Below are 13,569 nucleotides of genomic sequence, written 5' to 3'. Positions count from 1 at the left end.
AGACCTGCCCAAGAACATCAACCTTTTGAGGAAGGACAGATGACCATTCCAGTAATGACTTGAACAAATAACCAGTCTATTATTCACATTGTTAAAGCTTTATTCACACATATTGGTGAGCTTATAATGTTCCAGAACTTACATTCAAATAGGAGACTTGCTCTTTCCCTTCAGTTCTTGCCTGGATGCCAGCATTACTGTATTGAGAACTTCTGAGTTTTTCCTACTATATTTTATTCATTGTGCTTTGTGTTTATATATTAAAAATTTTAAATTATCACATCATGCTATCTCATCGTATATCTTTAGTTTCAGAAAGCAAAGAACTATTTAGTTTTATAGTAACAGGATTGCATTAGTCATGTGAATATTGTACTCTTTCTTTCTGAAACAGCTCTTAGGTTATTTTCTCACCAAATGCCTTCAAACCCCAGTTCCCAATTAAAAAAAATATTTTGCTATACAAAATGCTGTAGAAAAAAGTCATTTGAGAATAAAAAGTACACTTTTGTGATTAAAATTAAAAACACCCACTTTTTTAACTAGTTATTTTCAGATGTCACTAAAGTAATAAATTAAAGCACCCATACATTCAATATTGAAAACATTCATATTTTTTTTCAAAATGAAAAATTTGAATACATTTGCATAAGTGAAGGTTTTGTAACTAACTATGCAGGAAAATCAACACATGCGTTTTGGTTCACACGCAGCTACATTTAGAATACTAAATCAAGCATCTTGCCTATGTAAGAATTAGATACAAATGCTGACACAAGCATTATATTTGCAATATTAAATTTTCATTTGAATAGTAGTAAAGCAAAATCAGATAGCTCCAATAACATAACTCATTTTTTAAGAGAAACTGACTTAAGAATTTGAGACTACTAGCAGTAAACAAAAATGTAATTCCAATATCTTTTAATTTCAACCTGCCTATTCCTTCTAGGACATCGACACTTTTCCCACAGGGACCACCGTGCTTTTTCTTTGTCTTCATATTTTGAATGACGTGCAGCATAGACATCATCGGACAGATCTTCTGCCTAAGCATTAAAATACTTGGATTATAAATCTTACTTAATGAATGAGAACACTCTTCTCACGAAACAGTTATGGATTTAGCACTCTTAAAAATATACTGTACAAATGTACAGTGTAATTCATTTTTACTAAACATGGAAAACACAGTAGAATAATCCTAAAACCACATAAATGTAGAAATGGCTCTTAAGAATGTTATATTTAATACAGAAGAAATCCATTTTAGGATTGAACATTGGTGGGAATCTGAGCCAATACAAGAGTGAGCAATACATATTTTGTCTTATCTTTCTCCCCATCTACCACCACAGACACTCCATCAGTTTACATGAATGAATACATACCTAGCCTGCTCCATTCTTGTTTTTAAAGACCTACATGGACTGGAACTTTTTCTCTTACTCTGATAAAATGGCAAAATAAAAATAATAAAATGTTGCTGTTTCTCTTCCATGGAAATGGGAAGTTTGCTCCTCTATGTCCTATTAGCTCACCTATTAATTTGATGGCAGCCAATGTGATCACCAAGATATTCTTCTATACTGTTGGCAAGAGTGTTGGAGGTATTATGGATATTCCATGTGGTGATTGTGGAAGAGAGAAGGACTCCAATATGGTATCTCACAAACTGAGGGATTACCCCTATGTTATTCAATATTTACATGAAATATAATACCATTAAACTCAGTAAAAGAAGGGTTTTTGATTTAAGAATATTTCTGGGGTTTAAGCTTTTTCTTATGTGATAAGCAGAAATCAAGGCTAGGGCCTCTGCCTGGCCTTGTTGTGGGGATGGAATCTCATCCTGCTCACTATGTGCTTGGACTATTTCATCACAGTATGTGGCAGCCCAGGTGCATCTCACAACTGCCTTGCATAGCATGGAAATTCTGGTCCCAATTGTGGTTGTAAATCGATGATTACTTCTATGCATTTGGGCCCTTTTTGATTATGGGCAGTTATCATAGGAAATCTAGGCATGCTGGGTATTTGGCCTTTTAATAGTTGATTTATATACATAATTGTTCACTGTCTGTCACAATTTGGATAGGCTATAAATATCATTAACAAACAAAGAATAAACAAACAGGGATTATTGAAAATCAAGCCACAGTTGACCCTGGTCAGTATATTTGTGGACACCTGTCCAAACCAATGCTATAGTGTTGACCCAACTTTAGTAAAAACTCTCAAAATATTCTCTTTCCTAACCTGTCCCTCACCCATCTCAGGATAAGAATTATACTTTTTCTTCTGCCTTTTGTCTGTGATTGTGTGTGTGTGTGTGCGTGCGTGCGTGCATGCGTTTGTGTGCCTTCGAATAACGCTGACTCCTGCAAGTCCCTGCATTTCTCCTGGCAGTATTTTTGGAAGTGGTTTTCCATCGCCTTTTTTCCTAGAGCTGAGGAAGAGGCTCTGACCCAAAGTTACCCAGTTAGCTCTGTGTTAAGGCAGGACTAGAACTTATGATCTCTCAGTTTCTAGCCTTATGCCTTAATAACTATGCCAAACTGATTCTATAGTTTTAGATACAAAATAGTCAAAGTATTCATCATTTTATTATTTTATAACAATAATTTTTTTATTATAAAATTTATTTTATTCGTCATACACGTAATAAACGTAAGTTATACAATGGGTGGTAGCACGAGGGAACCATCATTCCTTGAAATGTGAAAGTAGTTATATCCTTTGAAATACTTGTGGTAGCTTCAAAGACTTTTCCCAGTCTCTGAATATGCAGTTGTGCATGTATAGCTGATTCATTTTACTTGTGGCTTCAGTACTGTATGTTAATAACTGAAGCAGCCATCCAAACTTCCCAAAGGATATCTCTTCTTTCAGATTTCAAGAATGCTTTGCTCATACTAACATGCTTTCATTTCAATGCTTTCACAATTCTGATGTATAATAATTTTATCTGCAAGTAGAAATATAAAATTCCTCACTGTAAAACAATAGCAAAGCAACAGCTGAATATAAACAGACCTTACCTTCTCTTCATCCTCATGCAGTTTTTCTAAAGGCTTTAGGCTAACTATTCTCCAACTGTTGATAAAAAAAGATTCTTCTTTGAAAACTGTTCAGATAAAAACTCAAATCTAATTCATTACGAAAAATAATTTCTACTCTAAATACTGCAAATACATCTGCCAATTCAATTACATAACTGAATTCTTTCTCACAGTTAATATCTATCTGTTTCAAAGTCATTGGCTTTGACATAATTTAAATTAAATTAAGGTAAGTTTCTCTTTTTATTTTATCAAATCATTTGTGCAAATGCACCAATATACTGTGCTTGTTTGAACGTAAGACTATGTGTTCCCATGTAATTTTAAAATTGGAGGGTCAACCCAGATTCAGTAAGAACATGGTTAAGGGAGGTTGATATTTTTTCCCTGGTGATCTTTTGCTTATGGAAAATACTACCATAAATTAAAAGTAACTGCTTTTGGGTAAGATAGTTATCTGCTTTTATGCGATTCTTCATAGTGCTACATAGTTACATGTTTATCAACAGCCTGGACAAATGGGCAATATATTCCCCTGTTTCTCATCTATGTTTTCTACTTTCTTGGTATTCGTCCATCAGAAAGTTTTTATTAACCAAAGAATTACCTTTGTAATTGGTTCATTTTATTTCCTTTTTCTAAGGTAGCTAAGGTAGCAACGTCCTGATAGACTAGATACAGTTTTACTGACTTGCAATGAACGTCAGTAATGACAAACAAATGTTGTGACTGTCTGAAAGCAGAGACACACTGGTTGCTTCTGACAGCTGCTTAAATGTAGACATCACAATTCACTGATAAATGACTGAAAAAATGGGGAAATATCTACAGTTGCATGAAAAGGTTGAGACATTTCTGGTCAAATTGTATGTTTTAATAAACCCCTAAATGAACAGATGTGGTTTGTTTTTTTACAAATCCTTCATCCTTCTCTTCCAGATATATTGTGCAGTTGTAACCAATCAGTTTAATTTTGGTTTCATTAGTCCAAAGTACCTTATTCCAAAACATCTCAAGCTTATAAATATATGCTAACATTATGAGTATTGAAACTAAGTCATAGTTTCAAAGATAAAGGTTTTCCTTCTGATAACTGTGGATCACTGTTGGAAAAGTAATGTTATACAGTTGACCTGAAACCAAGTATTCCTGTGTCAGTTCACCTTTTGAGAAGGATGTTTGTGATCTGTACATCAGACACTGTTTACTTCTGAATAGACAACTTTTTCTATTTTTTTGGACCTTTCCATTTCATTTAATTTCCATTTCTTAATGTTTTTTTCAGTTGAAATAAGTAGAAGTGTTTAGATATTTAGATATTTTATAGCCCTCCACTGCATTTCAAAAGTAGATTATTTCCATTTTTTAAACACTCAGAAATCTGCTTAAAAGAGCCCATGATTGTTGAAAATATTTAATTATTTCCCCTAGGCAATCATAGATCTGATTCATTCGCCATTAGTAACTTAATACTTCTAGCAACTTTACAGAAAAGGAGGGCGACAGCTGAATCAATTTGAAGGATGTCCAAACTTTTGTATTTGCCCTAATTATATAGAAGTGTATCAGCTTCTGTTCCTTTGGGGATTTGTTAAAATGGTTTCATGAGGAATGCCTAAATTTTTACATGCAACTGAATTTTTAAACTTTTATAACATTAATGTAACATATGAATATATGTAGTATGATGGTGCCAAATTCTGAATTTATACAGTATATTGAAACACAAACATTTTACTTTAAATATGTGCACTTTAAACATTTAAATATTTAAGACTTTTCATCTAAATTAAGCAACTTAATCCTTTGTGCCTACAGCAATATTATATACACAGAAAATACATTAATTGCACTGATGTCTGTTCATTCATTTGAATGTTATGATTTGATCAACAATGAACAGAGTTTATTATTTTTAACAATACAAATCCTACAACTTTTCTGAATTAGCTTTGCTATTAATCTATGAGGTAGGTATCTTTGTTTTACAGAAAAGAAATTTAGATTTATAGAAACTTGTGAGCTATTAACCAACATAAGACATCTGTAGCAAGAGTCAGACCCAATAATTATTGAAAGCATTAAGAACAAATCCTAAGAGCTGTGTTATAGGCATTACATCCATTTCCCTAATAAGAAGTAGCATGACTAGACCTTTCCATAATATTGTCAATTGTCTACAACATGCTTTCTATCAGAACAAAGTTTTATATTATTTATTTATGTATAAAATTCAATAAAATTTCAAATACCTTGGGGTAAGAATTTCTTTATACTGAAGTTTCTCCAGTTTTGATGGTGCAATTAATGACATAGGAATAACAATATTGTCTATGTCATAGGAACACTCACTTCTCAGTCTCCGCCTTGAATTGAGCTGTTTAAAAATTGTTTCATTAAATGACATTAAAAAGCTATATGAAAAACAAATTTCAGTACGTATTAGTAATAATATTAAACTTTCAAACTCAAATAATTGCATTAATATCTACATAATCTTTTCTTTTGAAGGTGAAAATGATTTTTGTTGGTTTTATAAAGTCATACTTTTTTCGAATGTATAAAATTGTGGATAATGTTGAATTGTCAAAATTGATTTACTGTATTAGGACAATAAATCTGATACTGAACTTGTATCTAAACTAGCCTAAACCATTAAAAATAAAATTATGCAAAATGATAAAAACCAAAAGAATTTTTAAAATGTGATTATGGATGTTCAGATAAGAGAAAAAAGATAAATGTTTAAATAATCACTTCTAGTCACTGTAAGGCCCACAGCCTGGCAAACTTCCCTTAAGTGACTATCACACTGAATTGCCCTAAGGAGTGCAATTCCTTCAGGAAAAAGCACAGGCTTCTAGTCATAACATCTTTATTTTTCCCTAGAGATGATAAGAAAGGTAGCACTATAAAGGGACTAAGGTTTTTTCTCTGGTAAATAGCAAGGCCCAAGCACTACAAAAAGAGAAGAATTAAAAAAGAATTTCCATTTCTTGGTCAAGATTGTTGAAAGACTTGGTGGGAGAGCTATGAAGAGACTGGATTAGGAAAACAAAGATAGTTTCAGAAGATCACACAGGGAAGACTTGGAAAGGGATAGAGATATAGACAGGAAACGATAAAAAGAAAAATAAAGAAAAGCAGGCAGGCAGAGAATGTTGGGTTGATTTAAAAAAAAAGGCAGAAAGTACACTTAAGTTTTATATATTATTACAAAGACCCGTATTAAAGTTTTCAACATTTTGTGACATCGGGAAGAAGCCTCAGAAAAAAAAAAGATGTTCAGGACACTTTTTAAAGGATTATAGATTGCTTTTATAGTTTAAGGTCAAGATTCAGCTTCTGAATCAGATTCGGTTTCTGTATATTCTGTTAAAAGGCCTTGGGAACAAAAATAAATTGTAATTTGTCTTGCTATTAAATGATAATGTGATGTAATTTTAGCAATCCCTCGGGCAGATACATTCAGAAATCCATCCTACATTTAATGTTATGTTACTTTTAAGAAATATGCTGAAGCATGATATATGATTTAAAAATCATTTTTCAAAATAGAAAACTTCAGTTCCTAAAAACTAAAAATTGCTTTCAAGATTCATCATAGGCAATATGACAATATTATCATACCTGTGATGAGATACTGTGACTAGATCTAGATAACATGTCAACGCTGGATGCTGCTGTAAGATTACTATAAGACTCCTGTCCTTCATGCTGAAAAGACAATGTTTCACAACTATCATTTGCTCCTGCCATGAAAAAATTAAAAACATCAATTAATGAACAAAATTCTAAGTAATAAACATATAAGATAGATACTTGCAAAAGCATATTTAGAGTAGAAAGTAGGCTAGCAATGCAGTTATTATGACTTTTTCACCCCAGATAACAGAACAGAAGTTGGAAGGGACCTTGGAGATCTTCTAGTCCAACCCCCTATGCCATTCCAGACAAGTGGCTGTCCAGTCTCTTCTTAAAAGCCTCCAGTAATGTTCTCACTGTTAGGAAATTTCTCCAATCCTACGTTGCTTCTCTCTTAATTCTCTTAATTTCATTGCTTTGGAAAGTAGGTCAACTCCCTCTTCTTTGTGAAAGTACCTCAAACATTCTTCTTTTCACTAGACTAGACAAACCCAACTTCTGCAACTGTTCTTCGTCGTCCTCAACCCCCTAATAGTCTGTGTTGCTCTTTTCTACATCTTTTTTATTATATGGTGAACAAAACTGGATTATTCTAAGTATGGTTTTACTTAGGCTTTATAAAGTGGCATTTTAAGTTCTGAACATGCGGTCTCATTTCCTAAATCAGAAATAAAGAGCACAATGAACTAAAATAGCATTTAATTTTTAAAAAATCAATTGAACAATTTAGCTACACTGTCTATTGGTAGACATGATCTTGATTCTATCCCTCTTTTAATGGCCGCTTTTTTTCCCCCGAGGCTTTTCCAAGCCTCAAAATGGCCGCTTATCTTCGCGGGCTTTTCTGACCCGCAAAATGGCCACCGACACTCAAAAGTGGCTGGGCCCTCCACAGAATGGCCACCGACCCTTGCCTGGAACCGCTGCACGCGAAAGGGCTGGTCAAGCGTCTCTTAGAGTGTCCAGAGTCCAGAAGCGCCTTGGAGAAACAGCTATGGAGCCGTAACTCGTGAGCTGGCCGATCCGACTGCAAGGCAGGCTTCCTGAGTGAACTCGTGGCCGCAGGCAGTCAGAATGGCTGAAAAGAGGCAGCCTGGAAGCAGTTTTGAATTTCCCTCCAATTTGGTCAGAAGAAAAAAATGATTTAAAAAGCTAATTTAATGAAAAAAAAATGTAAAAAAACTCCAATTATAAAGCTAAAAATTGGAGGAGAGATCAATTCTCACTGCTAGTCCTGGTTGGACTGAGTCTGAACTGGGGAGGAGCCACAAGGGCTCGATGACTAGGGCTCGATCATAAGTGTAGACTCAGTCCAATTGGTTACTGGACGGAGTAAACCCAGTCTGGCTGCTGTCTCCACGATTGCAGGAAAAAGATGCTTTTCTAAAACTTAAAAGGTCTGTAGAACTCATATTAACATTTTAATGGCTGCAATAGCTTTAGCTTGAAAATAGAATATGACTGTCTTTGGGCATAGATAAAACTTTTTGTTTGACCCATGGAAACAGGGGTGATATATTTACAATCCATTTTGATATTTTTCAAAGAGTTGCTTCTTGGACAAAGATGTTATATATCCTAATATATATAAAATATATAGTGTCGTATGCCTAATGAATTATTTAATGTAAATGAGTATTATGGCAAACATTAATGGAGCTCTTTATTCACTTACAATTGGACATAGGTTTTAGCTTGCACAAAGGTTGAAATAAACAGACAATAATTTCTCCCTGAGTTCAAATAGAGAATTATTATTTCACCCTATTGATTTGCAGTCATAGCTTGTTGTTAAAGTCTTTATTAATTTATTTTACTAGTGAAGATACATTTCCCCTACCAGAATAAATCCAGTCCAAATTCCTCTAGGCAGGGTTTTAGGTCTCCAATGTGCCTTATGCTTTGAATCAGATATGAAAGTAAAGATCAGAGTCTGGCTCTTAATGTTTGTACATTGGTTAAAAATGTGTGCTTACCATAGGGCCTTGCCCTCTTGAGGATGTCAGGTAACTGTCACTAAGAGTTCCCTTGTAAACCAGTGTTTCTCAACCTTGGCAACTTGAAGATGTCCGGACTTCAACTCCCAGAATTCCCCAGCCAGCATTCGCTGGCTGGGGAATTCTGGGAGTTGAAGTCCGACATCTTCAAGTTGCCAAGGTTGAGAAACACTATTCTAAACAAATTATAGATAATTTTCTTTCACAAAAATATTGTACTAAAAAGTGGCTATGTTCAAGAGCTGTTGCTCATTAACAATAATGAGATGTTTCTCATTGTGAATGTAGAATGCCAAATTGATCTAGTTCTTAAAGTATCTGTGGACAACTGCATTTTAAAATGTGCCTCATTACTCACAGAATTGGATTATTCAGGATATAAAATAACTTATAACCTGGAAAGGTGAGGTGCTCTTTTTTCAGCGGTGCTGGCAGGTACATTAAAAAAAAACCTATCCAGTAGAATTGTATGATGAGTATTATATACTTACCAGGCAATGTCTCGCTTAAATGTCTTTTCTTCCTTCCCTCTGAAAACAGTTCTGATACTTTTGCCATACTTTGATGTTTACAACTGGATTCATATCCATGGCTCAACTGTTGAAGAGGAGGTTTAATTTGACTAAAAACTGGGATAAAAACAAACATAACTTTACTGTGTCACAGTAAATCACACAGAAAATGTTTAACTTCTGGCAGTATGCTTTTAAGACATTGAATTACCTAAAGCCCAAAATGTATCAAAACTGGTCAATGATTTCAGTCACAATTTATAGATGGGCACAATGTATATATATTTTCCTTGCTGTAAAATTTATTAGATGCAGAAGGGCATGTAGAGTAGATTTATTTTAAATCAAACTGATTTAAGTAATAGATATTATCAATTTATATATTTGAAAAAATGATTTGTTCACTAATCAGGAAGATTCTTTAATAGTGTGTGTGTTTAGTGTTTATTAGGATTTGTATGCCGCCCACTCTCGAGAGACTCAGGGCGGCTTACAGATAAAGCAGGAAGGGGGGAACATATAAAAATTAAAAAACAGACATTAAAATTCACAACATTCATATAGCTCAGAATGGGGCTGGATAAATCAACAGCCCCAGGCCTGCCGGAACAGCCAAGTCTTGGTCGCTTTGCGGAAGGCCGGAAGAGTAGTAAGGGTCCGGATCTCCACAGGGAGATCGTTCCATGGGGCCGGAGCCGCTACAGAGAAGGCCCTCCCCCAGGGAGTCGCCAGCCGACATTGACCGGCAGATGGAATCCGGAGGAGGCCTAGTCTGTGCGATCTTATAGGTCTCTGGGAGGTGAATGGCAGGAGGCGGTCTCTCAGGTAGCCAGGTCCTAAACCATGTAGGGCTTTAAAAGTAACGACTAGGCACCTTGAAACGTGTCCGGAGACCAATGGGAAGCCAGTGCAGCTCGCGGAGGATAGGTGTAACGTGGGTGTACCTAGGTACACCCACTATCGCTCGTGCGGCTGCATTCTGGACTAACTGGACTAATTTCTAGTTTAAAAAATCTGGTTTGATATATTCATTAGTATAGAGTAAGTGCAAATGAGAGATGGATAAATTTCATTTTCCAAAGGTGCATACGATATAAAATATTTTGTCAGACCTTTTTCAGATGAAATTTCACTACAAAAATAGAATGATCTCAGTTCAAAGCAAGCAGATATATATATATATATATATATATATATTGCAATTGTATTAAACACTAGTTCTTATCAATCAAAAATATAAAAACAATGGAAAATCAATGAACTATTGAATAAAAATAGTTTTTTTTTAATATTGCATACCATTTAATGGAGACATTTTGTATGCTAAACCAAAAGCAGCACTTTCAAAAGCATCACCTTTGACCTCATATTTCTTGAGTAAAGTTTTAAAATGAACATGTAGAGGAACATCTGCAAAAAATATTTAAATAGATAACTTCATTTATTTATTTAAAACATTTACTTTACATAGCTCCCCATTTTATATCTAACTCTGGGTGACTCCAATTAGTAATGAAATAATGGCAACAATAAAGCAACATAATGCATAAATATATTAAAACTGTAAATATTAAAAACCTGGCATCAAATTTTCACTTACAAGCTTTATTATTAATTGTATTTCTGTTTATCTAAAACAAGTATCATATTGCTCATCTTTATTGTCATATTGTGTACATTTTAGGAGTTTTTAACATTTATAAATGTTAACATTTACATCTATAAATATATGATATGATGAAAATCTACATCATCACATAAAGACCATAACCATCCTAGCACTTCCTCAAGAGTCTGTTTCTCCAAGGGCAGAATTAAGCTAGTTGTCAGATCCCTAAAAGTGATACTGCCATTCAATTGGGAGGAGGGGGGCCTTGGAGTCGATTTATTAGCAGTGCCTGTGACAACTGATATTTTACAACTGGTTTCCTGGCACCAAAGTGTCTTGAGATCCCCTCACCTTTTGGGGGAATGTTTATGATGGCCATGTGGGACGTTTCACTTTAATACCTAACAGAAGATAGCCATGGGAATGTATGTTTATTCAGCTCTCAGGGCAGTTGATAAAGGAAACATCTCCACATTTGTGTATTGGCTAAAATCTACATTCTAACTAATGGGAGGGGTCTCTACTGCTTTAATTCTACTTGCATTGCCTAAGGGGATTCAGATGTTGCTTTGAATGCAATGGCTGCCATTCTACTTAATAAAAGATTCCTTTTGAAATACTCTGTTTCAAGAGTCTTCACTTTTACCAATGCTTCATCTGTCTACATAGATCATCCAACGATCAACTAACATTGTTGAAATTGATCACATATTGTTTAGTAAGAATGGTTTTTTTTAATACATCGTATTATATTATATTATATTTCTATCTCACACAACAGAATCCATAAAGTACAATTGCTAGTCCTCACTTATTTATAAAATTATGGCCAGTTCTTATGCATTGGGTTCGGATCAACTATCAACAGGTTCAAATAATAGCAATAAGAATGACTAAAACCAATGCAAAGAAATTGTGGAAACTGTTCAGTTTTGAAATGACTGAGGAGGATATGGCAGCATTTTTCTGATGTAGCATCCAGATTTTGACACATTCTCTATCATCCCTGTGACTGAGACTACAGAATAAGATATAAAAACTGAAATTTGCTTTGAACAATAGGAAAAAGAACTAATAATAAAACAATTCTACAAATGGAACCAATTAACTAAGAAAAAATGACATGTGTCCTTTTATTGGATGTGTTCAAATATAGACCATACAAACTACGCACACATTAAAATCATTACTTTGTATTTCTGACTGGAATAAGCAAATACTTTCCTAGTCCATGATTCTTACACACCAGATAATATTTGTTGAGTGTACCATGACTTTCCGGTACATGGGACAAAGCTAATTAGAGATGTGATTATCATAACAATCAACTTTAAGAAAATGTTCTTTTGTAATGATTTTTGTGCTATATTAAGATTTTTAGAATAACTATCCATGCAATAGCAGGCAACTAACTTACCTGAAGGAAATGATAAAACAGGATGGAATGATGTGTCTAGTTCCAACATGAGTTGTTTGCCTATACTAGAATTGGTGCTAAACTCGTAAGTACTCCTTTTGCTGCCTGCAATCTCTTCTGCATTACACAAGGTTCTGCCCTGATGCAAAGCCTATAAAATAGCATAGAGATTTGAACAAATAGAATGATTTGATCAATCCTAAAACAAACTGACCTAAAACTGAAATCAAATCCAAACAAAATAAATCACTTCTTTTAATAACACAGTTCTACTAGATTTTGATGGGCTATATTTCTCTTAAAACAGCCAGATTTGAGCAAGATGTCCGGGCACAAACTGGGGGTGGCAGGTGGGGCACAGGATGGGGCGGTAGGCGTGCATCTTACCTGAGTCTGGCAGCTCCACCGCTTCTCTCTCTTGGCCGCTCTGTGCAGGGAGAAACATCTTGCACGATAAGGAAATGTTTCTCATGAGTAAAGAAGCTTTTCTTTACCGTGCAAGGTTTTCCCTGCTAAGACTGGCCGAAATATGCAAAGGAGCTGCCAGGCTCTCCCCTCCCCTCCCTCCAGTTGGGGCGGGCTCCGGAAAGCCTCCGGGAGGGAGTATAGAGATGGCTGGCAGAGCACAAGTGGTCAGACAACAGAAAGCGGGAATGCCGGCAAGTGTGGCGGGTGGGCAGGAAGCAGAGCAGCTCCAGAGGGTGGGCTGGGGAACAGGTGGGATCCCCTTTTCCTCGCACCCCCTCCGCCCCAATTCCTGAGATCAGCCCTGGCCAGGAGACGCATAACATTTCACTTCTCATCTAAGAAGCTTCTTCGGTTCTGATTGAATGGTGGGGAAATCCTTCTACTCCCCATCATTTAGTCAGAACTGAAGAAACTCCTTGGATGAGAAGTGAAATATTTTCAAGAAAAAAACGTCCAGTTGCCCTTTGAAAAGCACCTTTGGGTTTGGTTGAATCCCCTAGTATAAATGTACATGTATTTGAGGTATTGCAGAAATTGAAGATATAATATATATTGTATATTATTTGAATGTTAGTTGTCTCCATGGGATCTATATCTCAGAACATATTTTAAAAGTTCAGACAGAATACAAATATTACAAATAAAATGGTTCCCTTTTTGAATAAAACAGTGCAATTGTTATATATTGCCACGTGTGACAATATATAAAGTGATAAGAACATATGAATCAAGTTTTTCTTTTTGTTTTGTTATCAATAGTCTTATTCAATTTTTCTGTACAGGTAATTTTCAACTGATGACGGTAATGGAGCCTGCCCATTTTGGTTATAAGGTGGGAGAACTTTAATTGAAACTCGTT

At 35.0% G+C, this 13,569-nt stretch overlaps 1 protein-coding gene across 3 annotated transcripts in view; it reads right to left on the bottom strand.

Annotated features, from left to right (window-relative positions):
* Positions 1-13,569, bottom strand: part of KANSL1L (KAT8 regulatory NSL complex subunit 1 like) — a 46,147-nt gene that overhangs the window by 5,549 nt on the left and 27,029 nt on the right. For all 3 annotated transcript variants that reach the window (XR_004254600.1, XR_004254601.1, XM_032208783.1), the window contains exons 7-13: positions 12,243-12,393; positions 10,516-10,626; positions 9,196-9,333; positions 6,693-6,814; positions 5,315-5,439; positions 3,042-3,096; positions 940-1,049 (exon numbers count right to left, since the gene is read on the bottom strand). Coding sequence is in view for 1 of the 3 variants with exons in the window: in XM_032208783.1 (XP_032064674.1) it covers positions 940-1,049; positions 3,042-3,096; positions 5,315-5,439; positions 6,693-6,814; positions 9,196-9,333; positions 10,516-10,626; positions 12,243-12,393 (812 nt within the window). In the remaining 2 variants the exon portion in view is untranslated. The remainder of the gene's footprint in view (positions 1-939; positions 1,050-3,041; positions 3,097-5,314; positions 5,440-6,692; positions 6,815-9,195; positions 9,334-10,515; positions 10,627-12,242; positions 12,394-13,569) is intronic.

Source organism: Thamnophis elegans, chromosome 1, assembly GCF_009769535.1.
Source record: "Thamnophis elegans isolate rThaEle1 chromosome 1, rThaEle1.pri, whole genome shotgun sequence".
Taxonomy (NCBI): domain Eukaryota; kingdom Metazoa; phylum Chordata; class Lepidosauria; order Squamata; family Colubridae; genus Thamnophis; species Thamnophis elegans.
The sequence above is the reverse complement of the archived record's forward strand: the minus strand, read 5'-3'. Positions and strand labels throughout refer to the sequence as shown.